Source organism: Schistocerca nitens, chromosome 5 (assembly GCF_023898315.1).
Source record: "Schistocerca nitens isolate TAMUIC-IGC-003100 chromosome 5, iqSchNite1.1, whole genome shotgun sequence".
NCBI classification, from domain to species: domain Eukaryota; kingdom Metazoa; phylum Arthropoda; class Insecta; order Orthoptera; family Acrididae; genus Schistocerca; species Schistocerca nitens.
Window position 1 is genome coordinate 221148937 of NC_064618.1, and position 27414 is coordinate 221176350.

The 27414-nt window shown below is 38.3% G+C and overlaps 1 protein-coding gene across 1 annotated transcript in view; it reads left to right on the forward strand.

Moving 5' to 3' along the window:
* Nucleotides 1–27414, forward strand: part of LOC126259858 (tyrosine-protein kinase hopscotch) — a 189787-nt gene that overhangs the window by 145718 nt on the left and 16655 nt on the right. The window contains exons 14-16 of the mRNA XM_049956914.1: nucleotides 4778–4918; nucleotides 26571–26738; nucleotides 26822–26991. Coding sequence (XP_049812871.1) covers nucleotides 4778–4918; nucleotides 26571–26738; nucleotides 26822–26991 — 479 coding nt within the window. The remainder of the gene's footprint in view (nucleotides 1–4777; nucleotides 4919–26570; nucleotides 26739–26821; nucleotides 26992–27414) is intronic.

Below are 27414 nucleotides of genomic sequence, written 5' to 3' on the forward strand. Positions count from 1 at the left end.
ACCCACACAAAATCACACATTTGCTATACATGGATGATCTAAAACTACTGGCAGCAACAAATCAACAACTCAACCAATTACTAAAGATAACAGAAGTATTCAGCAATGATATAAGTATGGCTTTTGGAACAGACAAATGTAAGAAAAATAGCATAGTCAAGGGAAAACACACTAAACAAGAAGATTACATATTGGATAACCACAGCGACTGCATAGAAGCGATGGAAAAAACGGATGCCTATAAATATCTGGAATACAGACAAAAAATAGGAATAGATAATACAAATATTAAAGAAGAACTAAAAGAAAAATATAGACAAAGACTAACAGAAATACTGAAAACAGAATTGACAGCAAGAAACAAGACAAAAGCTATAAATACTTATGCCATACCAATATTGACCTACTCATTTGGAGTAGTGAAATGGAGTAACACAGACCTAGAAGCACTCAATACACTTACACGCTCACAATGCCACAAATATAGAATACATCACATACATTCGGCAACAGAAAGATTCACATTAAGTAGAAAGGAAGGAGGAAGGGGATTTATCGACATAAAAAACCTACATTATGGACAGGTAGGCAATTTAAGAAAATTCTTTCTAGAACGAGCAGAAACTAGCAAAATACACAAGGCAATCACTCATACAAATACATCGGCTACACCACTGCAATTTCATAACCACTTCTACAACCCTTTAGATCACATAACATCAACAGATACGAAGAAAGTAAATTGGAAAAAGAAAACACTTCATGGCAAGCACCCGTATCATCTAACACAGCCACACATCGATCAAGACGCATCCAACACATGGCTAAGAAAAGGCAATATATACAGTGAGACGGAAGGATTCATGATTGCAATACAGGATCAAACAATAAACACCAGGTATTACAGCAAGCATATTATTAAAGATCCCAATACCACAACAGATAAATGCAGACTTTGTAAACAACAAATAGAAACAGTAGATCACATCACAAGCGGATGTACAATACTAGCAAATACAGAATACCCCAGAAGACATGACAATGTCGCAAAAATAATACATCAACAGCTTGCCTTACAACATAAACTTTTAAAACAACAAGTTCCTACATACAAGTATGCACCACAAAATGTACTGGAGAATGATGAATACAAATTATACTGGGACAGAACCATTATAACAGATAAAACAATGCCACATAACAAACCTGACATCATACTCACCAATAAAAAGAAGAAATTAACACAACTAATCGAAATATCCATACCCAATACAACAAATATACAAAAGAAAACAGGAGAAAAAATTGAAAAATACATCCAACTGGCTGAGGAAGTCAAAGACATGTGGCATCAGGATAAAGTTGACATCATACCAATTATACTATCAACTACAGGAGTCATACCACACAATATCCACCAGTACATCAATGCAATACAGCTACATCCAAACATATATATACAACTACAGAAATCCGTAATTATTGATACATGTTCAATTACCCGAAAGTTCCTAAATGCAATATAACACATACCGTACAGTTAATAGGAAGTGACGCTTATCAAGGTCCGCGTCACTTTCCATTCTTAACCAGACTTAAGTCTGAGAAAGTAAAGAAATAATAATAAAATACTCAAGAGACTCTAGCTTAATGAATGGACATAAAAGTTGGACTTTTTTTTTTTTTCAATTATAGGTACATAGATAGAATTTTTGTTTCATGAAATATAGACAAATTTTACACTTTACAAATTTTATGGAATTTCTAAATTCATTAAAGGAAATAGCAACCAGACTCAAGCTGGTGTGTTGAATCTAAGAGCCTGATGATGTATGATCAAACTTTTGTGAAAATATCAATAACACAATTCCTAAGATAGTAAAGGCAGATAGGTGCAAAATTATCACTCATCAGCCTAACACTTGTGCATCGAAGTCACTGGCAAGAATGGTATACAGGAGAATGGGAAAGAAAATTATCTGTTCGATGATGATGTGTTTGGCTTTAGGAATGGTAAAAGCACCAGAAAGGCAGTTCTGCCATTAGGCTTGAAAGTATAATGAAAACTGAAGAAAAATCAAAATGTACTAATAGGATTTGTGGTTCCAGAAAAAGCATTGAACAATGTAAACTGGTGCAAAATATTCCAAAATTCTGAGAAAAATTTGAGTAAGCTGTAGGGAAAGATGGTTAATATAAAATATATATTAGAACCAAGAAGGAACAATAAGATTGGAAGACCAAGAACAAAGTTCTGGAATTAAAAAGTGTGCAAGACAGGATGCAATCTTTCACTCCTACTCTTCAGTCTGTATGTCGAAGAAGCAATGATGGACATGACAGAAAGGTTCAAGAGTGGAATTAAAATTCAAGGTGAGAGGATATCAGTGATGAAATACATTGTTGACACTGGTATACTCAGTGAAAGTGAAGAATTATAGAATCTGTTCAGTGATATGAAGTCAAATCGATACAGAATATGGATTGAAAATAAACTGTGAATAGACAAAAGTAATGACAAGTAGCAGAAATGAGAACAGTGAAAATATTATAATTAGCGATCATGAAGTAGAAAAGGTTTAAAAAAAAAAAAAAAACACTTTCAGAGTTTCTCTTCAAAATGCAATATGTATGACATCTGTACAGTATTTAGTTCTTGTGCAATAAATAATTGAAAGTGTTCCCAGACTTCATGTATTATACACTGTATTTTGAAAATCAGGAGGACTGACAAGATAAGAAAGGGGGGAGGTTTTCCACAGAATCGTGAAAGAAAGGAATGTTTGGAAAACGGTGACGGGTACCATTTGGAACTTGGGAACTGTAGAGTGTAAAGACTGTAGGGGAAGACAGAGATCGAAATACAGCCAGTCGGTAACTGAGGACATGTGGTGCAAGTACTACTTTGAATTGGAGAGGTTGGCACAGAAGAGGAATTCGTGGTGGGCCACATCAAACAAGTGGAAAGACTGATGATTAAAAACAAAGCGGGAACATGGCACAACAGATAATTTAAAATTTGGAAATTTAGTAACATGACCAATATTGTCACAGTTACAGCCATAGCACAAGGTGTTGCTTGAGTGTTAACTAACCACAAATTATTGTATGTAGTAGAAAACAAACAGCATTTATGCTGAAGGCAGCACCTCATACACATGCAAAGAAATTTGCTTGAAAATGAGAAAGTAAGGAAGGGGGGATGTTTAGGGTTTAGCATCTGTTTGACAATGGAGTACTCAGAGATGGGGCAATAGCTTGGTTTGAGGAAGGATGAGGAAGGAATTTGGCATGTCCTCTCCAGATTGAGAGGACTTGTGGAAAACATAAATCTGGATAGCCAGACAGGAATTTGAAGCACCATCTTCCTGATTACAAATCCAGTGTCTTATCACCATGCAACATCACTCAATTTGAAAGTGATAATTGAATATCTCATATATTATGTTAATTGAGAAGGGAAAAGTGATAGAAATGTAATTATTGTTGTAATATGAAACCAGTGAAAATACCTCTGTGCATTGATTAGGTTAAAACAATAAAAATCTTCAGAAACCTAATGATTGATGAAATTAAATTTTTGGTGATTGAAGGATTCACAGAAATCTCTGAAATCTGTAACAAAGATTTGTGATGAGGCAAGAAAATATTCCTTAGCAACAGTCGAATCAATCTTTCTTGAGAGAGAAGCTACTCTTAGTGGGGACAAAGGTGAAACAGTCTTACAACTTAATATTCCATACTACAAATACATCAGATCTGTGAGTTAAATAAGTATCACAATGCCTGTTGTATGGAAGGAAAATTACTCTTATCTTTGATGAGTAGTCTCCCTCGTTATCAGAATATGGGTGAAATTGCTTCTTTGCTATACCTAATGTAATTCTCAAGCCACTGCTTTCATACTTTAAAAGACTGGGATTCAGATCCATCTTTTAGTCATATCTGCGTGGATATCTACATCCACATATACAGTATACTCTGCTAAGCACCAAGTGGTGTGTGGTGGAGGCTACAATTCGTGCCAAAGTCACATTCCCTCCACCTCCCCCCCACCGCCCCTCTGTTCCACTCGCGGATTGCATGAGGGAAAAACAGCTGTCTGAACGTCTCAGTACGAGCTCTAATTTCCCTTATCTTTGAGTGGTGATCATGGCATGATGTGAAAGTTGGTGATAATAATATATGCTTTATGTCCTCGGTAAAAATCTGATTTCGGAATTTAGTGAGCAGCCCCTTCCGTTTAGCGCATCATCTATCTGCAAGTGTATCCCACTTCATACTTTCAGTGAGATTTGTAACTCCTCTCACAATGGCTAAATGTACCAGTCACGAATCTTGCTGCTCTTCTTTGGACCTTCTCAATCTCTTGAATGAGACCCAACTGGCAAGGGTCCCATCATGACATTTCTAAATCACTGTTGACAATTGATAGGTTGATTCATTTAACAGTACAAGCACTGCTACCTTCCCCCATCCCTAATCCAGTATTGAGCTAATGACTTCATCATAGTAGAGTGTTAAACTTTAACTATCCATCCCTTTCTTTTTTTCAGTACCTGTACATCTTCCCATCTCGTGTTTGTCCTCTCTATTTAGTGTCTGCCATTTTCTCTTGCCAAGGGAACTATTGTACAGAAGTGTGGTGCATATGTGTTTTCTATTTCTTTCATAAGTTTTGTTCTCTCAACCCTTGTTCTTGTTTTTTATTTTGCAGGTGATAGTAAATCAACTCTCATGAATATTGGTATTTTTTAATCACGCATTATTTTTACAGGGCTTTTATGGAGAAGTGTACAAAGGTTCAATGGAACGGGGTGGTGATATTGAGCCACAGTTAGTTGCAATAAAAAAACTGAAAACGAGTGCCCTTGCCACAAGCATGCAAGATTTCGAGCGTGAGATAGCTATTATGAAGGTAAAGTCTGTTTCGTTTATTTGAGCTCTATCATTTATTTTTGTTTTTATGCAGCCTCGCCATATCAGTGTGGTTGATTGTTAAATGTATATTCCTTCTGTTTCGCCTTTTCAACAAAGTGTGTTTTGCTAATATAAAAGTCTTTTACCCATGGTTTAGTGGAAGTATGATACAATATGTGAAAGACAGTCTCTCTCTCTCTCTAATGTGGTGCTGTAAAGTTAGCTTGGAAAATGAGCAAACCAGGCAGAGAAATTTTTTGCCTTGTGCCAGTCGGTAGTGAATGTACAGAGTGATGTGATGTTGCAAAGTCACATAAAGGCTACCTATTGAGCTAGTGGAAAACTGAACATCGCTCAACAAACAGTCTGGAAAATCCTTCATAAGCGATTAAGAGTGAAGCTGTACAAATTGTAGCTCATGCACAATCCATAAGCCATGATGAGAAATTGTACTATGTACAGTTCTGCACCGATATACAGAATCGTCTTGAAAATGACGAGTTTGCAAGCAAATTAATCTTCAGTGACAAAAGCATTTTTCATCTTTCGGAGGAGGTCAGCCAACACATCTTTTGCATGTGGGGGCAGAGAAGGTACATGCAACTGTCAGGCATGTCTGGGATTCTGAGAAAGTTAACCTGTTCTGTACCGTGTCCAAAAAGACTTTCTTTGAAACTGATACCAGAGATTTCACCTTTCAACAATATGTCCCCTTCCGCATTTCCACAAGTGTGTAGGAGATTGCCTGAATGGTATGTTGGCACAGCATTACTTAGGAGATAGGCTGTGTTGTGACTGCAGACTTGGCACTACTTGAGTGGCCTCTATATTCAGAAGACTTTACGCCTTGTAATTTTTTCTTGTCAGTTTACATCAAGGAAAGCATTTATGTTCCACCTCTACCACAGATCCTCAAAGACTTGCAACAGCACCTCACACCAGCTGTTCTTATTCTCACTCCCGATATGCTGGGTTGAGTATGTGCAAAACTGGACTACCAATTAGATATATGCCATGTTATGACAGGTTGATACATAGAACATTTATAAACATTATATATAAAAAAAACTTTGAGCGTTTGTCTTCCACATACTGGAACATATGATGTTCTTGGCAATTTACCTGTACCAGTTTTTTGAAATGTTTCATGGCTTTTATAATTATACAGTATATTATAGCAAGTCAACCAACAAATACACATTTTCTGTTTGTTACAATGCACCACATACACTAAGGTAATGACATTTTATCTATTTTAGCACTACTGGAAACATTTTATTACAGTTTGTTTCTTCTCATTCAAGAACTTCATGTTTGTTTGTAGTTGTCATCAACATGTAAAAGGATAATTTCACTTGTTATTCAGGTTTTTGTGCAGAATGCATAGCCTTTGACATTGAATTATACATTTGCTTGGCAGGCTTTTAAAGTGGTGGTTATAAATTGTCATGTGATGCTCTCATCAGATAGGACCTTGGGCTCTTGGTCTATCAGTCTGCTTGCCCATTTACAATTTGTCTCTGTCATATTAGGAACACATAATAAAGAAAAGAAGCACAGCTGTACACTACTTATAAAAACACTTGCAATGAAACTTCGAGGAAAGTCTCAAAGCGTTTGATAGGATCAAGTTTTCAAGGGTATTGAAAAGAAATGTATTGTGTAAAATATGCTGGATCAATAACTTTTGTTGGGTGGAATAAGCTGGAAGAGGCCTTTATAGCACTGTGACCAGCTGAAATAACAGCCTGACAATAATGACAGTGATCAGAAATGGAGCAAGTACAAGTTCAGTGTTGAGGGTTGGTACCTTAGAAATAAAGATGTCGCTGTTGTGCCAGTGCTGTACTTGCCTTTTCCTTCCCTTGATAGTTCTGTGAGTATAAAGAGCCTGAGAACTGTGGCACTGCAGTCGCTTCTTACTCTTGACTCATTCCCATGCTAAAGTGCACAGGAGTGTGCCATCAGTGGCAAGTTTTGAGTAACCACTACACTTCTCCTGTTAACATGTTGAAATTTTGGTCTTTTGCCAAAGCTCAACACAGTTTACAAAGATTAATCTCACAAACATGCTAATATAGTCATAACTGTGACGGAATTCTCAAACAGTGTTTTGCTAGGCAAGTACCAGAGGACATGACAGGTCAGTAGCCTATGAAAAAGCTCATTCTCAGTATAAAAATAAACATAAAATATCTCAACTTATGTTGTTGCAAACCCACACTGATTTCCATTTCATCATTGATGGTCTTTAAAAAGAATACATTATTAAATAGAAAAAGATGTATATTTATTGGATATTGAGGTAGGTAGTGAGGAATCACACACATCAAAAAAAGTTTTGCATCGCCCTGGTTCCCAGAACTCAAGAAGATATGTTGACTGTGGATATTGTCCCTTTGACTGTTCAGAGATGTCATTAAACCCACCCAAAGATGTAACAACCATGCATGAGCAGTACTTATTAGGTAGAGGGTGCCTAACACCCGATCAGTTCCAGTCATTCCACCAGGAAGAAGGTACACGGCTCATGTTTTCTGTAGTTCAACCATGCCTAGATGGTCAATACCGTGGTTCGACTGTGTCCACGTTGTTACTTTGTGCCAGGAAGGACTCTCAACAAGGGAAGTGTCCAGGCGTCTCGGAGTGAAACAAAGCGATGTTGTTTGGATATGGAGGAGATACAGAGAGACAGGAACTGTCGATGACGTGCCCCGTTCAGGTTGCCCAAGGGCTACTACTGCATTGGATGACCGCTACCTACGGATTATGGCTCGGAGGAACCCTGACAGCAATGCCACCATGTTGAAAAATGCTTTTCGTGCAGCCACAGGCTGTCTTGTTACAACTCAAACTGTGCTCAAAAGGCTGCATGATGTGCAACATCACTCCCGACGTCCATGGCGAGGTCCATCGTTGCAACCACGACACCGTGCAGTGTGGTACAGATGAGCCCAACAACATGCTGAATGGACCTTTCAGGATTGGCATCATGTTCTCTTCACCGATGAGTGTCACATATGCCTTCAACCAGACAATTATTAGGGATGTGTTTGGAGGCAACCCAGTCAGACTGAACGCCTTAAGACACAGTGTCCTGTGAGTGCAACAAGGTGGAGGTTTCCTGCTGTTTGGGGGTGGAATTAAATGGAGCTGACAGACACCTCTGCTGGTCATGGAAGGCGCCATAATGGCTGTACAATACGTAAATACCATCCTCCGACCGATAGTGCAACCATCACTGCAAGAGGATGTGCTACTGGGTATTAGAGGTACCGGTGTGTACAGCAATCTGGCCCACCGCCTCTGATTGTCTTGCTGTATGGTGGTACAACATGCTATGTGTGGTTTTCATGAGCAATAAAAAGGGCGGAAATGATGTTTATGTTGATCTCTATTCCAATTTTATGTACAGGTTACGGAACTCTCAGAACTGAGGTGATGCAAAACTTTTTTTGATGTGTGTAAAAGTGCGCTACTTACGATTCAGTGGCACTCATGTGCTTCGAAGATCTTAGGCCATTCATGACTCAGGTTTCAAAAAAATAGCTGAAGCATTCATACCTGTAGGAGCCGAAGTGGGTCATAAAATCGATTGGAGGCTGTACTATCCCATCCAACTACAGTTAAGAATCAGGTAAAATCCACTGCAGATGCTCTTAAAAATGTGCATATTCTATGAGTTACTGCTGCTTTTACAGATAAGAGCTTCTACCAAAACTGTAATGTGGATGGATGATGCATGAAAAATAGCCTATACTACAGTGACTGTATCCCCTATTAGCGAAGAAGCAGCAGTTAATGTTTTATAGTAGCTTGTTCACCATTTTGCATCTTTGCAAATTTCTGAGAATTCATCAAGTTAACATCTTTGATAACATATCAGGGTTCAAATATAGTGGCAGCTCTGAAAGACTTAACTAGACCTCCTTGCACCTGCAATTGCTGTAGCACTTTGCTCAAACATACTTTGAAGTTGGAGTGTTTAGCATCAGAGCCAGAACTAACTCATGTAGAGGAGATGATGTGAAGCAATAGTGACATATTGTAAGAGTTGGTCTTTGAAAGAGACTCACAAAATCACTGACATTAGAGGTCGGAGTCCAATGGAACACCTCGTTGGAAATGCTGGTTTCAGTAGGTGGTACTCTGATCGAGATTAAGTAGGTGCCCACACAAAGAGAATTGAGTAGACTTCAGATTATAGATGAGAAGAACTTAAATGGGCTTATCATGTTCCTCAAGTCATTCAGAGAAGCTCTTAATAATCTACAATGAGACAACTATCCAATCCGTGATTTGCTGAGGTAAACTTCTGGATGATCATTTGAGTCCTGATGAATTAGATAGTGATGTCATGGCGATACTTAAATTGAGATGTAGAAGTTACACGGATGGAAGAAATAATAGATTAAACTACACTTGTACCACTATACTGCAACATTCTTTTGCTCCCCATTTTCTGATCTTTTGATATGAGCACTGAAGACAGAGACAATGTTTTCAAAGAGGTTGGTACCATGTGTGTAAACATTTCAAATGAGGAACAACTACATATGAGGGCTGTTCAAAAAGTAAGGTGACTTTTCTAATTGCACAGGCAACGTACATTCGATTATCGATCTTTTTTTTAATTTTTATTTTTTTGTTATGTTGGTACACATGTCCCAAACATATGTTCCTAGTTTCAACTGTATACCATTCTTCATTTGTTTTTGACAGATAGAAAGGTTAGACATGTTTTAGTGTGCTCAGTGATTTTCGATTATTATTAAAAGATGGAGCAAAGAATTTGCATAAAATTTTATGTGAAAAATGGAATCAAGTGCTCTAAAACACTTGAAATGTTGACAGTGGCATACAGTGAGGCTGCTCTAAATAAAACAAATGTTTACAAGTGGTACATGCTCTTCCAAGATGGTCAAGGAGATGCCAATGATGAACCTCGCTCTGGACGCCCAGCATGTCAACAACAGATGATAACGTCAAAGCTCTGAAGAAAATTATTTTGGAAAATCTTCGCATTACCATAAGAGAAATTGCTGAGGATGTTGGCATATTGGTCGGCTCAGGTCATGCAATGTTTTCAAATGTTTTGGGCATGAGACATGTGTCAGTGAAGTTTGTTCCAAAACTTCTCAATTTTTATCAGAAAAACCATTGCTTGTGCATCGCTCAGGAGCTGTTGAATGATGTCAGTGCTGATCCTGAATTGACCAAAAGGGTAATAACTGGTGACGAAACATGGGTTTACAGATATGACATTGAAACCAAAGCCCAGTCATCCCAATGGAAGCATCCCGGAGAGCCAAGACCAAAAAAAGAACACCAAGTTTGATCAAATGTCAAAGTTTTGCTCACTGTTTTTTTTTTTTTTTTTTTTTTTTTCAACTACTGTGCGTAGTGCGTCACGAATTTTGCCTCAAGGTCGTACAGTCAATAAGGAGTATTACCTTGACATTATGTGCCATTTGCGAGAAGCAATACACAAAAAATGTCCGAAATTTGGGAAAAACAATTCATGGCTTTTGCATCATGACAGTGGACCTGCTCATTCATCAATGGTTGTGAGAGATTTTTTGACCAAAAACAACATGACGTGCCTCAGCCACCATATTAACCAGATTTGGCCCATTGCGACATTTTCTGTTCCCAGTACTGAAGAGACCTATGAAAGAACAAAGATGTTCAATGACTGAGGAAATAAAGACTACTCAAGGCTGTACCAAGAAATGCTTATGAGGACTACTTCGAGGATTGGAAGAAGCATTGGAACAAGTGTATCATATCTGAGGTGGGTGACTTTGAAGGGGACATCATGAATATTGATGAATAAATAAATATTTTTGCATAAAAATATAAAGTTACCTTATTTTTTGATTACATCTCATATGCCTATTATTCTATGATCTTGAAACATGATTGTGGGTGAATATTGCTACATATTATGGTTTGGATCTAGTTACATGCAAGTACATCAGGCTCATCGAAACTGCTGCATCCATTGTAATTCTGGAGATAAGTGAGAAGTCTGAACCATGCAGATGAACAACATGAAGTATTATTGTACGTATCAATCCATGCTACCGCAAAGTATGTGGAGCTGGAAACTGATATTCTTGGATGCTGAAAAGAATGTGAAAAGACAGTGCCTTCTCTGGCACATGTACAAAGATTGTAAGTCGTCTGGACCGTAATGTTGTGGATGACATTTTACTGGTTCACACTTACAATGATCTGTGATTTAGGGTAATTCATGTTGATACAGTACACAAATTAAAGTACTGTTATGATATAATATTATTTAAATTTAATGATCCTTCCAAACATTGTCCTAGGAATGCCTAGGTGGGGGACCATTATCTCTCAGGAATGTCTTAATGTTTCGATAACCAAATCTGGTCTCACACAAGCAGATTCCTGCTAAGTGCCAGAATTCTGGGCCAGTTCCTTGGATATCTCTGATGGATCTGGCCCACTGATCTGAGGCCCATTGTTTTCCACTAACATGTAATCTCCGCCCATTGGATCTAGCCTGCAAGCTAGGTCTGCTCATGTGTGGGGGCAAATCGGCAGGTTTTCTTGATTTATCTGTGGACTGAGAACTGCCATGTGCACTTGACAGGTCAGAGGCCACAGGCAATGGATTTCAGAAGTTGTGACTGTGTCACACTGCACGTACATTGAACTGTGCAGCATTTTATAGCCATTTTATTTATTGTGTACATTTTCGCACTCTGAAAGTAATTAATTTCTGCAAGAGAAAATTTAGACAACACTAGGAAGAAAATTGTGGCAGTCACCAGCTGGCTGAGTCTTTGTAAAGAACGGTAATTTGTAAGACCCATAAAATAATGAACACAATACTTATGGATAATAGGCTACAGTAGTGAATATAATTCAACCAACAGTTTATTGGCACTCGCTATAGTGTTGGTGCTGTATACAGTGCCCTGCCCCTGCTCCCTTTTATGCTTATTTCAAGAGACCTAAATATTTCTATGATTGTTTCTGAAGTTATTGAAAGAATTTTAAATCCATCATTGCAACTACACAAAACGCATATTTTTGTCCAAAATGCGTTTTGTTGTATTAAAATAAAGCATCATCAGTGGCCCTTAATGAAACATATTTACAGTCTGCCTTGCATTCTGCATCTCAAAACAGTTCATTACAAAAGATGTTGATGTTACTTAAGGTATTTTATGTTGGATTTTCACTCACATCAGGAAAAGCTGTCTGCTTGCATGTTTTTGAGGTATTCCCTTATTTGACGCTGTTAGTTTTTGTAATGCTTGATCAACAGTTGTAATAATGTCTAGAAATGTTGCAACCATATTTTTATGTGCCCTGTTTTTTTATAATTTTTATTTGTGTAATTATTGTGTGTCACTTTTCACAAACAAGGTATTTCACCGTACAGTTGTATAAGTTTTTCAATGTGGTCATTGGTCCAACCTCTTCACTATATTTAAGTAACTTGAAGTTGCTGTCACCTGCAAACCACTCATTCATCAATGGCAAATTTCAAGTATTTCCTATATTTGTATGGTTTCCATGTCAAAATTTGCATATTATGAAAAAACAAAGTCGAGTTTACGGAATGTCACCTCACTAACATCCTAATGCAGTTGTAATTGTGATATCACACTGAAATAGTGATTTATTGTACAAAGTATTGAGGACAAAACAGCTCAAAGACTCATGAGAAAGCACATTCTCAGTATAAATATAAATTTCTTCACTTACCTTGCCAGAAAGGCACACTAATTCACATTTCACGAGCTATTGATGACTCTTAAAAAAAATCATTGTAAAAGTCTGCAGTTACTCATATATCATGGTAGATAAGAAAGTTCCACTTGTTTACCATATGGCAAAATGCTATCATTTGCCAAAATCTCATTTTGACATCTCAAACCATTTTTGAGATATGAGAGGTGTTACAAGTTTTTCATTCTAGCCTTATCACTGGCACATGGAATCACAGATGAGTGCACCATATAACATCAATTTTCTCAAGACTGTTGGCAGATAGAGATCTCCTCCCAAGTCCAGCTAAATTTTGTATGCAGCAATATACGGTCTAACATGCACCAAACACAAATTCATATTGACCCCTATTTTTCATTGTAAACTTTTTGAATTTCAAGTAGTGTGTTACTTACATACGAAATATCACAATAACTATGACCATTTATGAAATGATACTTATTTCATCATGAAGCTGACACACAAAGGTATTACTGATGTAAAACACAGTTTATTACTAAGTAGTTTCTTTAAAATTGTGTGAGAAAGATTGCAGGGTAGCCAATATGAACGTCCTGTTCTCCAGAGTAGCATGTCAGCCACCAGCTCAGTGAAAGCTTATGGACTCGGCTGAATGAGGCCTAACGCAGAACTCTACCTATGTGTGTACCTCCTGAGAGGCTGGGTCAGTAGTTCCCAGAACTGCGGATAACAGTCTCGAGGTTGCGCTTCCACTAACGCACAGGTGGGACTGTAGGTCTTCAAGAGTCCTCTGGAAATGTCCCTGGCCCATTGCTAAAATGTTCTTGTGTGTGACTAATTAAATGACAAAGAGTTGTTACAGTACTTGTAAGTGTCATTTACTGGCGCTGGTTCGGATTTTAACAATTGCAGCTAGGATCAGGCATTTTAAAGAAGTCTCTTAGGACTGTGTACAACATAATGGAATAAGACCACTGATATACAGGGTGTTACAAAAAGGTTCAGCCAAACTTTCAGGAAACATTCCTCACACACAAATAAAGAAAAGATGTTATGTGGACACGTGTCCGGAAATGCTTAATTTCCATGTTAGAGCTCATTTTAGTTTCGTCAGTATGTACTGTACTTCCTCGATTCACCACCAGTTGGCCCAATTGAAGGAAGGTATATTGACTTCGGTGCTTGTGTTGACATGTGACTCATTGCTCTACAGTACTAGCATCAAGCACATCAGTACGTAGCATCAACAGATTAGTGTTCATCACGAATGTGGTTTTGCAGTCAGTGCAATGTTTACAAATGCGGAGTTGGCAGATGCCCATTTGATGTATGGATTAGCACGGGGCAATAGCTGTGGCGCGGTACGTTTGTATTCAGACAGATTTCCAGAACGAAGGTGTCCCAACAGGAAGACGTTCAAAGCAATTGATCGGCGTCTTAGGGAGCATGGAACATTCCAGCCTATGACTCGCGACTGGGGAAGACCTAGAACGACGAGGACACCTGCAATGGATGAGGCAATTCTTCGTGCAGTAGATGATAACCCTAATGTCAGCGTCAGGCAAGTTGCTGCTGTACAAGGTAACGTTGACCACATCACTGTATGGAGAGTGCTACGGGAGAACCAGTTGTTTCCGTACCATGTACAGTGTGTGCAGGCACTATCAGCAGCTGTTTGGCCTCCACGGGTACACTTCTGCGAATGGTTCATCCAACAATGTGTCAATCCTCATTTCAGTGCAAATGTTCTCTTTACGGATGAGGCTTCATTCCAAGGTGATCAAATTGTAAATTTTCACAATCAACATGTGTGGGCTGACGAGAATCTGCACGCAATTGTGCAATTACGTCATCAACACAGATTTTCTGTGAACATTTGGGCAGGTATTGTTGGTGATGTCTTGATTGGGCCCCATGTTCTTCCACCTACGTTCAGTGGAGCACGTTATCATGATTTCATACGGGATACTCTACCTGTGCTGCTAGAACATGTGCCGCCTTTACAAGTACGACACAACATGTGGTTCATGCACGATGGAGCTCCTGCACATTTCAGTCGAAGTGTTTGTACGCTTCTCAACAACAGATTCGGTGACTGATAGATTGGTAGAGGCGGACCAATTCCATGGCCTCCACGCTCTCCTGACCTCAACCCTCTTGACTTTCATTTATGGGGGCATTTGAAAGCTCTTGTCTACGCAACCCTGGTACCAAATGTAGAGACTCTTCGTGCTCGTATTGTGGACAGCTGTGATACAATACGCCATTCTCCAGGGCTGCATCACCGCATCAGGGATTCCATGCGACAGAGGGTGGATGCATGTATCCTTGCTAACGGAGGCATTTTGAACATTTCCTGTAACAAAGTGTTTGAAGTCACGCTGGTACGTTCTGTTGCTGCGTGTTTGCATTCCATGATTAATATGATTTGAAGAGAAGTAATAAAATGAGCTCTAACATGGAAAGTAAGCGTTTCCGGACACATGTCCACATAACATATTTTCTTTCTTTGTGTGTGAGGAATGTTTCCTGAAAGTTTGGCCGTACCTTTTTGTAACACCCTGTATACTAACAAGTCAAGCATTTCAGTTTGTGTATTATTTTTGTCTTGGTAACTTGTGTTTATAGGATAATGGCAAGTTGTGCAGTGGATAATTCATTTCCGTAAGTTTTCAAAGACTGGTATAAATTTATTTTAATATTTAATCAATATTTAGAGTAAACTACTTCCTTGGGTCTTGTTTTCTTGTATTGTCATTACAGGTTAGGTAACTCATCAAAAGTGTGTGTATGTCAGTGTAATCAAATTAGTCACACATTTGAAAAGTAGGAGGGTTATTTACAGGTAGTGTGCTGTCAGTTCATGATAAACTCTTGCAGTCTCATCATCTCTCTCACTACTATAAGATCATCTGTGTATGTAGAATCAGCTGAGTGCTGACACACATGGATGTTTATCAATATTTTGTGTTTTAGCTCACTTGTGGCTGCTGACAAAAGGAAGTGTCTTGGTGCAAGTCCAAATGACTGATGCTCAAAACAATACATTATCACATCCTTCATGATGGTATAGGCACCATTCTAAGCTTGTTGAACATTATACCATAAAAACCTAGTGAGATCTCTGTTGTATTCATTCAAATTCAACTTAAGTCCACATCACATGCTAATCCCACTGTAGTTTATGTGATAGTGACAAGGATGCGAGGATATCTACAAGTAAATTTGGTCTTGCTTTGAGGCATCATTCGGAGATAGAGAGTCTGATTCCTGTGATACATCATACACATTCCTTGTTTGAGACTTACATTGCCTTGTGTTTTCACTATATGGTATGGCAGGCAAAATATATTTCCAGCTATATTGTCCTCAGGTGCAAGTTCTACGTGATCCTTCTTTATGTTGTTTGACGTGTTTTCATGATAAATAAGTTTCAGTTCTCCATCCTCAGGCAACAAGTTTTATAAGGAGTGAAGAGATGCTTCAACAGTAGTGTGGTTGATATCCTCCTTCTGAGCCAGGCATACAACTCTGCAACCTTTATCCATGTGGTGTAACTCTCGGAACTCTTGATGCTCTGTTATGTCAATTGTTTGCAAATTCTAAAGGTGACACACTTACTTATCAAACATCTCATTGAAGCTGCTCTGAATGAAATTGATGGTTGTCTTGTTAAATGCAGTAGCAGTTCTGTTTGCACAAAAAACATGTCTGAAGGTTGTGGGAAGAAGAACCAATAAAGGTGGCATCTTAATTGGTTCTTCCAAGCTCAAAATTTTCCATTGCGGATCAGGACTTCAATAGGACGATCTTCAGTCTCTCCTTTAGGACCTGCCAGCCACGTAACCTCCCTCAGTGTCCTGTCTCCTACATCTTGTGCCACTGTCAGTTGAAATGAGAATTTATTGCTTCTTTTGAAACCCACTACTGGTATGGTGGGATTCTGCTTCAACATCCACATATCAAAATGAACCTTGCTCTTTGAGAGGGGTGAGTGTAGAGTGGCCGAGATGTCGTTATCTCCAGAGTTGTGGTTCCAGTGACACTGAGTTGGAGAGATTTGATCAGGGAATGATGGATAAAACTTGACTGCTGCCGTTTGTCAAAGATGGCAATTGTCACTTTACTCCTACCGGTTGGTCCTCAAATACACATACAAACAGTTTGCAAATGTATGAAGTTGAAAGTTGTTGTTTCAGTCTTGTTCATTTTCATGAGGTGGCTATTATAGATAGAAATTAGGTGCTCAGCTTTACATTTCCCCATTTAAAGCAATGATTTTTCTTGTGGCCACATAGTCCAGTCAAATGCTGATTCTTAGTGAAAAGTTTTGTAGAAGTTTTTTGACAAATTTTCAAAAAATTTTCAAAGCTCTATCAAAATTTCGCCCCCCGAAATGGGTAAAAAATTCAAGAAAACTACGAATAAATGGGACTTCTTTGGGTTTTTCACTTATAGCTTAGAAAAAATACAATTTTCAGTGAAGTTGACAATTTATGAAAACAAAGAGGATAAAATTTCCCACAAAATAGATCGGAGTGACATTGTTCATCAGGCCAACCATATACGGTGTAGTGCATGTTGAAGTTAGTGTAATTTCGAGTGTCACCACCAAAACCCGACATCTTATCTCTCAATATGCTATGATGTTTATTGAAACAGCACAATGATAGCTTTCATCACTCTTGCAGGTAAAAGATGTTCAAATAATTTATGTAAATTACATAACAATTATTATTATTATTATTATTATTAATATAAAAATTTTGATGAAATTTGAAAGAAGTTTAATTCTCTTCACACTTCATGCACCAGTGCCCTCATCTTCACTTGAGAATATGTATGGGTACCTTACAGGTAAATAAGATAATAAATGATTACAAGATAATAGCTAAATAATTATTTATTTATTATAATTATAATAAATTAAAATTGAAACCAGTGATAAGTGTTTGTTACAATAGTGCAGTCAGTTTCACAATGGGAAATTATAACAACAACAATATGAAATATGGCTTACTTTCTGCTGTAAACTGTCATCGTTTCAGTTTCCTTGCACCTCCTCTACTGCCAAGCCAGCTTCTTCTGAGTCTTGCAAATTGAGGTGGCTGACATTCTCGTTAACTGTGTCGCAGTTAAGGCAGAGCTTCGAGCAATAGAGGCCTATTTGTTGGCAGAAGTAGTGTCACAGCCACTGACTGCTTGCAGAAAAACAGGATATTCTCTTGAGCAGGATAGCCAATTCCATAAGGAGAATAAAACTGCTGTGGGATTTTTTCTCTCCCTGGTTTTATCAATAACGCATTACTTAATTGATTTAGGCCTGTTAGAGTGACAAGAACATCCAAGTCTTCTGCAGCAACTACAGTTAAATGTGTGGGGGTGAAAGATAGTGCAGTGTTTACAAGCAGAGTATCAGCATCTTCCACATCTTGCTTGGAAGCTATGCCTGCTGTGACCAGTTTGTCCAGTAACAGTTCTATTAAGCAGTCCTTATTCTTTGAATTTGAGAGAAATTTTTCCTGAGTGACACACATTACCATCATTTCATTGAAGATTGTTTCTACAGAGCTGTGTTTGCATGACTTTCTTGCCTATTCGTTATCTTTAATCTTTTGTTAGTGTACTTTTTTCGCCGGCCGTGGTGGTCTAGCAGTTCTAGGCACTCAGTCTGGAGCTGTGCAACTGCTACGGTCGCAGGTTCGAATCCTGCCTCGGGCATGGATGTGTGTGATGTCCTTAGGTTAGTTAGGTTTAAGTAGTTCTAAGTTCTAGGGGACTGATGACCATAGATGTTAAGTCCCATAGTGCTCAGAGCCATTTGAACCATTTTTTTTGGTACTTTTTTCGACATGGTTCGTGAACGTTACCCACGGTTTTGCCCTTCAAAAGGGCAACTGTCCCATCCTCACACTTTTATTTGCTTCAAGAACATTCTTTAAGCCATTTCGGGCCTAAGTGATGGCTTTTCTCTCCCATCATCACCCTCACATAGAACACATTTCTCACTTTAACCCATCAAGTATCACTATTTTATACATTTAAACTGAATTTACTGATCACAAGTATGTTCTATTCAATCATCCAAGGGTGAAATCATAACAAATTGCTGGTGCAAGAGGCCAACACACAGGACAGGCCTTTACCATATCAGGATGGGGATGTCAGTGCCATCTCGCAAGCATCTGACCCCTCAACCATGACAAGACATGCACTACTTGCCATACAGTTGATCTGGCAAAAAAGCCACTCATGCCTAGTTTGTGGGAATTTTATCCTCTTTTATTCACAGCTTTGCCGAAAAAAGCATCATTTCCAAGTTATAAGTGAAAAACCCAAAAAGTTCCATTTTTCATATTTTTCCCCATTTTTCATCCATTGTGGACAAAAATTTTGGTGGTTTGTTTAAAGATTGATTACAACACCCTTAAAAACATGTAGAAAGCTTGTCAAAAAAACTTCTATAAAAGTTTCCACTAGCTGGCCTTTCTGAGCAGAATTTGACTGGACTAACATCTCAGACATAAGAAGCAGCACTTCATTTTCTTCAGGATATCTATTCGAACCTGTAAGCTTGCAACCTTTCAGCAATCTTGGCCCCAGTGTTCTCTTTCTGTCTGAGTTTTGTTATGTCTTCTTTTTGTCACTCTCCATTTTAATCTTCATGTGAAAGGCAGGTACTGTTTTCTAGTGGAACAGTATGTCCACATATCTTGTGTGTATTGATGTTTCCCTCTACCTCCTTGTTTATAAACTTCATGAGGTGTGTAAGTTTTCTTCTTGGATCTTTTGCCTTCATGCATGGCTCAGCCAGTGTTTACAAATTTCTTATGGGAATGCACATAGTAGTTGGGGCAAACACACTCCCATAAGAATACACTTCCTCTCCTAGTGCTTGTAGTCCTTGGATCTGATTATGATATTCAATTTAGTTGATATTAAGAACCTCTGAGCAATCTGCAGCAAAAGTGTTAAGGTTGTCCAAGATAATTGTGTAGTTACCCTGATAATTGGATTTCAAAATCTGCTTTGTCTGCTCATTTGTGTCAGCTGAAACAATAGCCTCATCAACCAAGTCCTTTGGTTCTCCATCACATCTGGATATCCATGGAGGAATATTTGCTTGTTCGTAATCAATAACATCATATTTCCATCTATGGAAGCTGTGAACTGTTCCCAGAATCGAGACCATGCTGGAAGGATACAGTCTGATGATAGGCATGTTGACAAGTTACTGATATTGGCAAATCCACAAATTAGCTTTATTTTTATCCTTTATATGTGCTCCTCATAAAAGTACTTTCATCTTTTGGAAAGAACATTTGCATTTTTCAGTGTAATTCTCTCAGGCTGCTGTCTGGCCTTGTATTCAGTGCCATCAAGGAAATTGAGTCATTTAGTGTAGTCAGCCCTTCTAGGGTTTTGGATGGTGCTGACTGCATACAGTTTTCTCTGCCAACGTAGGAATGTCAAATGTATTCATCTTTCTCACAAAACATTCAGTGTTTGAGTGTAGAACTGTTCACTTGCATTACAATTCAGGAAGAATTGTGATCACTGAATCAGTTGTGATGAGGGGTTCTTGCTATCATTGTGATGGTGCATTTGTACTGGTCACTCTCCTAATGGGTGGCAGTTGTAGCTAAGAGATGGTACTTCCATCCAGCATATCCATCTACCCTCATTAAGAATGTTTGCTGTCTGCTAACAGATGCCGCTGATGTCTGTGTAGGTTTAATGGGGGTGTGGCTTGATTGTATTTCAAGACTTAAGTCACACAAGATGTTCTCCATTGATGTGGAATTGTCTTAAACGTATTATAGCAGTTAATCTCTTCATACATTCCTGGGTTTCTGCACCAAAATGTTGCTACTTACCACTATTTAAAGAAATTCATAACAGAGTAATTTCAGCACACACATTTATTCACATCACTCATTGCTGTTATAGTGTATGACAACACACATGCTGCAGAAGGCAGCATGGTCTACTGTTTTCTATGGGGCACCAACAAATGGCATAATATTCTCTTATTATCTGACAACTAAGCATTAATGTTTAGTCAACAGCATAAGAGACAGTGTAAAGTCGTTTATAAAAACATTTATCTTAGCAGGATTAAAAGTTGTGAGTGTAGGATGTAACTGAGGTGCCTAAAAGCCGTGGAAGAACAGTGCAGGTTTACTGCATTTTGAGAAAATGAAGCACAAAATTGAGCATTCTGATTGACTTCGTTTGATCTCATATGTAATATGATTTCCACTTTATTTACACTATTTATACCAAAGGCTGAAATCCACTGAATATGTATTACTTGGTCCATGGTCAGAGAACCTCTAATAGAGCATTCATTCCACTTATATCTTTTGGCTTGTGTGTTTTACATCATTATTAGGGTAATACACAGTAAGTAAGAACCAAATTGTTATGAATTCTTGTAAAATGATTTTCTTATTATTAAGAATCAGTCATGTAGAATTGTCTAAATCAGTGTTCCCAACCCATAGGCAGCAGCCCACTTTTGGGCCGTGGTCAGTGTGGCAGTGGGCCATGAGTGCTGGTCAGGAGTTAAAGATAAGATAAAAGTTATTGAGAGCTTCAGGGGTTTCACTGTTCAGTCATCAAGGTCATAGATTACAGAATGAAATAGAGTTGAAACCCTCTATTGCTATACTATACCATTCACAGGAGAATGATCCATTCTGTTGTATCTACGTAAACCCAGTATTTTTTAATAGACAGTAAGAATGGATCAGAAGAAGCTGCTAAGATGGACTGCCAGTATTCTTTTATGTTGAAAATTACCAATATTGTGTGTCACCAGTCAGCTGGAAGACTACACACATACATATTGCACTACAGGGATGACGCAAGGCCTTGGCTGGCTGCCCATGACGTAAGCCCATAACATGCCACAATCTAATTGTAATGTGTTGAATTGGTATTTTCTTGGACACAAGTGTTCACAAGAATGACTCGCTTTAATTTTGATAGTGCAGGAATAAACAGATTGCTACTTACAGTAAAGAAGATGTGTCAAGTTGCAGACAGGCATAATTAAGAGACACGTACATAAACCTTTCAACCACACCATTCCCATGCACAAGCAAGCACACCTCATGCACACATGAGCACCAAGATGGTCTGAGATGCTGGAGTTGTGGTCATGTGTGATGTGAATGGTGATTGTCTCCCTTTTACTGATGAAGGCTGTAGGTGAAAGCTTTATGTAAGTGTCTTTTAATTGTGCCTGTCTGCAATGGGACGTATCTTCTTTACTGTAAGTAGCAATCTGCCTTTTCCTAAATTGTTGATATTTATACCTGGAGTTTCTATTGTTCGCTTTAATTTTGCTCATTTAAATATCTTGACACAAGAAGAAAGGAGGATGGTTAGTGTTTTACCACAGCTAAGATTATGAGAGAGAGAGCTTTGCTTGGATTTCTTACTACTGGAATGGAGGGAAGCAACCATGGCCCTTCTAAGTAACCATCCTGTCACTTGTATGGAGTGACCTGGATTACCACAGAAAACCAGTATGTGGATGGATGACCTGAGAACTGAACTCAGGTCTCTCAAATGCAAGTTGAGTTACTATTGTTGGGCTTTCTGAGAAACTGTAGGTGATATGATGCTAAAATTAACCAATTTTAAAACAGATATTGATTCTCTTGTGGATGACACACACAAAAATCCAATTATATTCTTTTTAACATTGACACACGATTCTGAGTTTTCATCTGGTTGTGACAGCTAAGTGAATAAATACAAATCTTTTCTTTATAAAAAAAAATATATAAATATTTTTCACCCCTTCTTGTACAGTATGTTTTAAAGCCTACTGACACACACACACACACACACACACACACACACACACACACACACACACACGACCACAGTCTCTGGCAGCTAAAGTCAGACTATGAGCACCAGTGCATGATGGCAGAAGCAACCAGGTGGGGGTATGGGGGGGGAGGAGGCTGGGGTGGGGAGGGGGAGGGATAGCAGGGTAGGTGTGGGGGACAAGAAGGTGCTGCCAGTGGGAGCTGGGAGCGTGCAGGGACAAGGTGCAGAAGGCAGTGGGCTATTGTTTCGTTACTTTCATGAATGCGTTGATGACATTTGAAGAGGAAAAACTGCAAGAATCCTTACAAACATGGGACATATGGAGTAACATGCTCAGGACATTGGGTGGCCGAAGACTGTGAAAAATAAAGTTTTTGGCAATGATTCAGGAATGGAAATACAGCTGACAAGCTGGAAGAACAAATTAACCTAGCAGACTCTCAAGTGTGTTTGGCTTTACTGACAAGATATTACAGGTTATGTGAAAGGAGGGGGGTATTGCGCAATGCCTGGAAGATATATCGCCATACGTGGGGTAAGGAGGAGGCTGGGGTGGGGAGAGGGAGGATAGCAGTGTAGGGGTGGGGACAGTAAAATGCTGCTAGTGGGAGTGTGTAAAGATGACCAGTGAAACCAGTCATGCGATCTACAAGCTAAGCTGCAAACACTGTTCTGTATTCTGTGTGGGCATGACAACTAACAAGCTGTCTGTCCGCATGAATGGCTGCCGACAAACTGTGGCTAAGAAAAACAGGACTAACTTGTTGCTGAGCACGTCGCTCAACACAACATTCTGCTTCACAGTCTGTGCCTTCTGAGTCCTCCCCACTAAGACCACCTTTTCTGAATTATACAGGTGGGAACTCTCACTGCAATATATCCTACGTTCCCATTACCCTCCTGGCCTGAATCTTCATTAGTTATTGTCCTTACCCATGTAGCTCCTTCCCTGTTCCCTTTGCAGCACTACACAGCCCTCTATCCACCATAGTACGCAGTCTTTTTACTTCTATCGTTTTCCTCTATCCCTTCTCTCTTCCCCACCCTCTGTCTAATCTCCCGACTGTACCTAGCTGCCCTTCGCTCTCTCCACCTCGTCCCTGCATGCTCCCACTACAGCACTTTTACTGTACCCCACTCTTACCCTGTTATCCCTCGCTCTCTCCGACCCAGTCTCCTCATTACCCCCACACGGTTGCCTCTCCCGTCATGGTCTGCTGCTCGTAGTCTGACTTAAGCTTCCATAGACTGTAGTCATGTGCATGTAAGTAGTGTTTGCATGATTGTGTGTATATGTGTGTGTGTGTGTCTGCCTCTGTTGTCTTTTTTCAACAAAAGGCTTGTTGGCCGAAAGCTCATTTTGTGACAGCCTTTTTGTTGTGCCTATCTGCGACTCGTCGTCTCTGCTGTATGGTGAATAGCAACTACCATTTTCATAATATTGTTACATTCTGTCCTGGATTTTCCATTTTTCCAAAATTTTTACTGCTTTAAGAATGGAAATGGAAATGAAACACAAGACTTCAACAATCAAACATCTATTGTACATTACTCTACCTCATGGAGAGAAGAACCTAACTGGTCATAAGAGGTAACAGCATTTCCTGCTGGCAGACTGTGACAGAAATGAGTACATGGTTTAGAAGACGTGGTATTTCACAGATGTAAAGTTTTGGCACTAATTTTTGTGAAATGTGTTTAAATGACAATTATTTCATCATTTGTCTGTCAAGTAGTGAATGTGTTATCATTTAGACAAGCAGATACCAATCTTTTTAGCTGTGCAGACTATTTTTTTTGGGGGGGGGGGGGGAGGGGAGGCTTATTAGAGGCCCAAAACTAAATACACAAGTGTGAGTGTGTGTGTGTGTGTGTGTGTGTGTGTGTGTGTGTGTGTGTGTGTTGTTAAAGGGCCTCTAAGCTCTTTTTACAAATAGGTGATCTGCACATCCAAAAAAGTTGTGAGGCAGGTAGATGTAAAATGAATATTTGATTGTTGAATTCTTGTATTTCATTTCCATTTCCATTCTTAAGGCAGTAAAGATTTTGGAAGATTTAGCACTTCATGTTGTCATTTTTCTGGGTCTTTAAAACATTGCTAACAGTGACATCTAGTTTCTTCAAGACACAAAAATCTATATGACATTTATTAGAATAATGTCCAGTCAGTAAGTACTTATTTCTTGGCAGCCGCATGCAGCTGGCCCTCAATCCACAGATATAGGATACATATTTGCTGTCCCATCAGTTGGATTGTGCATGCAGAGATTGTAGGTCCACAGTTGTACACAAGGCATCTTTGCAATGCCAAGTTCCGGTGTTGATAACTTCTTTTCTGGAGACTGGAAACAATAAAAACAACTGACATAATTTTATGCCTTCTCTCATGAGTCAGCAACTCTCCAGCTTTTTGCAGATACAATTCATTTTGTGTTCTTGCTTTCTCTTAATCTGATTGATTGCCTTGGTCTGTTGTTATTATTTATATTGGCAATTGCAGCAAGAGTTCTTATAAATGGAGATAAGGACACTGTGGTGTATGACAGTGCTATTCCACAGGAAAGGTATAAATGTAAAAAAAAGATTAAGAAAATTAATGGTAAAAAATGTAGATCAGACAGTACAGTGCTAGCAGAGCAATTAACCTCAAAACCTATTACCAATGAAGCCCAGTTGTGCCCTTAGTCTCATTTATTTTTTGATCCATTTTGGTTTGTGATTTTCCCATCAACTATGCTTGAAAATCTAATGTCCTGAAACATCTTAAGTTTAGAGTCAGCATCAGCATCCATATTTGGCCCTTCTGAATCACAGCAAGCAGTTGGATAGTAACAATTGCATAATAATTGGTCAGTGTAGTTACCTACCTTGGCCATTAAGAATTTAAGTTGAAATCAGACATATTACTTATTTCTGACACTAGATCTCACCACCTGTTGGACTTACAACTTACCTTTCTTGCGCTCTGGGTGGAGGACATTCATAACCATTTTATGCTACACTCAATTTCATCCATCTGGAAACTGCACTTAACTCCATTAGCTTCTAGGCACCTCAGCTATAATATTAAAAAATGAAAACTACCATATTATAGAGTCAGAGAACAGGGTTAGGTGGTTGAGAGAACTGCCAGCCACATGTCAGACTTCTGTATTATTATTGCTAGAAGTCAGAAAAAATTGTGTTTTTCTTTGAATTGTGTGTGGTTGCTCAGTAAGAATTCATCATTTTTTCCCCTTGCATGGCAATAAATTTCTGTTTTTATAGGGTATACATATATTAATGAGTTTTCTGGACAGTATAAAAATCTTGATTTCTGCCATTTTTAGTACTACTATGTCTTCTATATTGTTGTTCCTAGGATTTTCGAGAAGAGGGCTGCCAATTGTTCACTGAAACTGGAAACCTATTAATGAGAATGTTGTCTGTCTGTCACTTTTTTATTATTTACAGAAAAAAAAACACAACAAAGTTGTAGTGTTTCTTACCGAAATTTGAATATCTTACTGAAATAGCTCCTCATGAGAAAAATATGTACTGTTACCCCGTATTTAATGTCCTGGCCTTTATGTTACAGTTATTTAAATAATTCAATTTTAGCACATATAGAACGAAATAGTTTTGAACTGACCCTGTATTGGATATCAAGTTTAAATATGTAGTTTTATACACTTTGCAGTGGAAGTGCAGAAACTTAATTGTGTAAAGCACTGTATGTTCACAGCAATTAACCTGTAAGTCATTGAAGTTTAGAACATTATGTCTACACACGTTACGGCACCATACAAATAGCTTATGTATTAGTGATAAACCATTACAATATTATCTCATATGATATAACAAGTATAAGACTATCCTATCTTTCAATAGATTGCATCCCATGTTGTACTGGCACATTTCCAGTTAAGTGAGTAATAATGATGATGATCATTATCCTTTATGGCACTGGTAAATAAATAAAATGCCCATGCGATCACTTCTACTCGTATATAATATATGCTATATCTTTTCATTGGTATTAAAACTGCTTTTTATAAAGTTATAACTTTTTCCTCTCTGTTTTCCAGACTGTGAAACACCCAAATATTGTTGAAATAAAAGGAGTTATTGAAGAACCTGAAATTAGTCTTGTGATGGAATATGTTCAACATGGATCACTCCAAAGCTACCTCAAGATACATAAAGAATCCTTAGAGGATGGAAATCTTTTAAAATTTGCACTAGATGTTGCAAAAGTATGAAATCCACTTCTTACCCCATACATTTTTGAAATAATACACACACAATTGTATTTATGATTTGTTTGCTTTTTCTATAGGGTATGGATTACCTTGGAACAAAGAATATAGTTCATCGTGATTTAGCAGCAAGAAACATCCTTGTCGCTAATGAACACCACGTCAAAATATCTGACTTTGGTCTTGCTCAATTTATAGGCAACAGTGGATATTACAAAATGAAAACAAGCAGGGACCTTCCCATCAAATGGTAAGAATTGTTCATTATAAATAGGATTTAAAAATGTGAATTTGTGATAATGTCATGTCAACACAAGTATAAATCGGGAGGTTCAGACTGTGCTGAATTATGTAAAAATAAACAAACACACAATAGCACCAGGGGTGCAACACACACAGAAATCAGACATTAGAGAATTGTATAAACAAGAGATAAATACCATAATTGAAGGAGAAGCAGAAATTGTTAAGAGGAGAAAATCTACTGTGTGTTTGTTTGGAACCAGTCATCAAGAAACTAATGCTGAAGAGCAACTGTAAATAAATGTAACAGGGAAACAAGCATTTCTGTCAATGTTGTTATGGAACATATTATCTTTCACCCCAAGGTATACCATTTTTCATATGCATTTAATTTTCTGTCATAATTTATTCTTGTTCAGACAATGCTGAG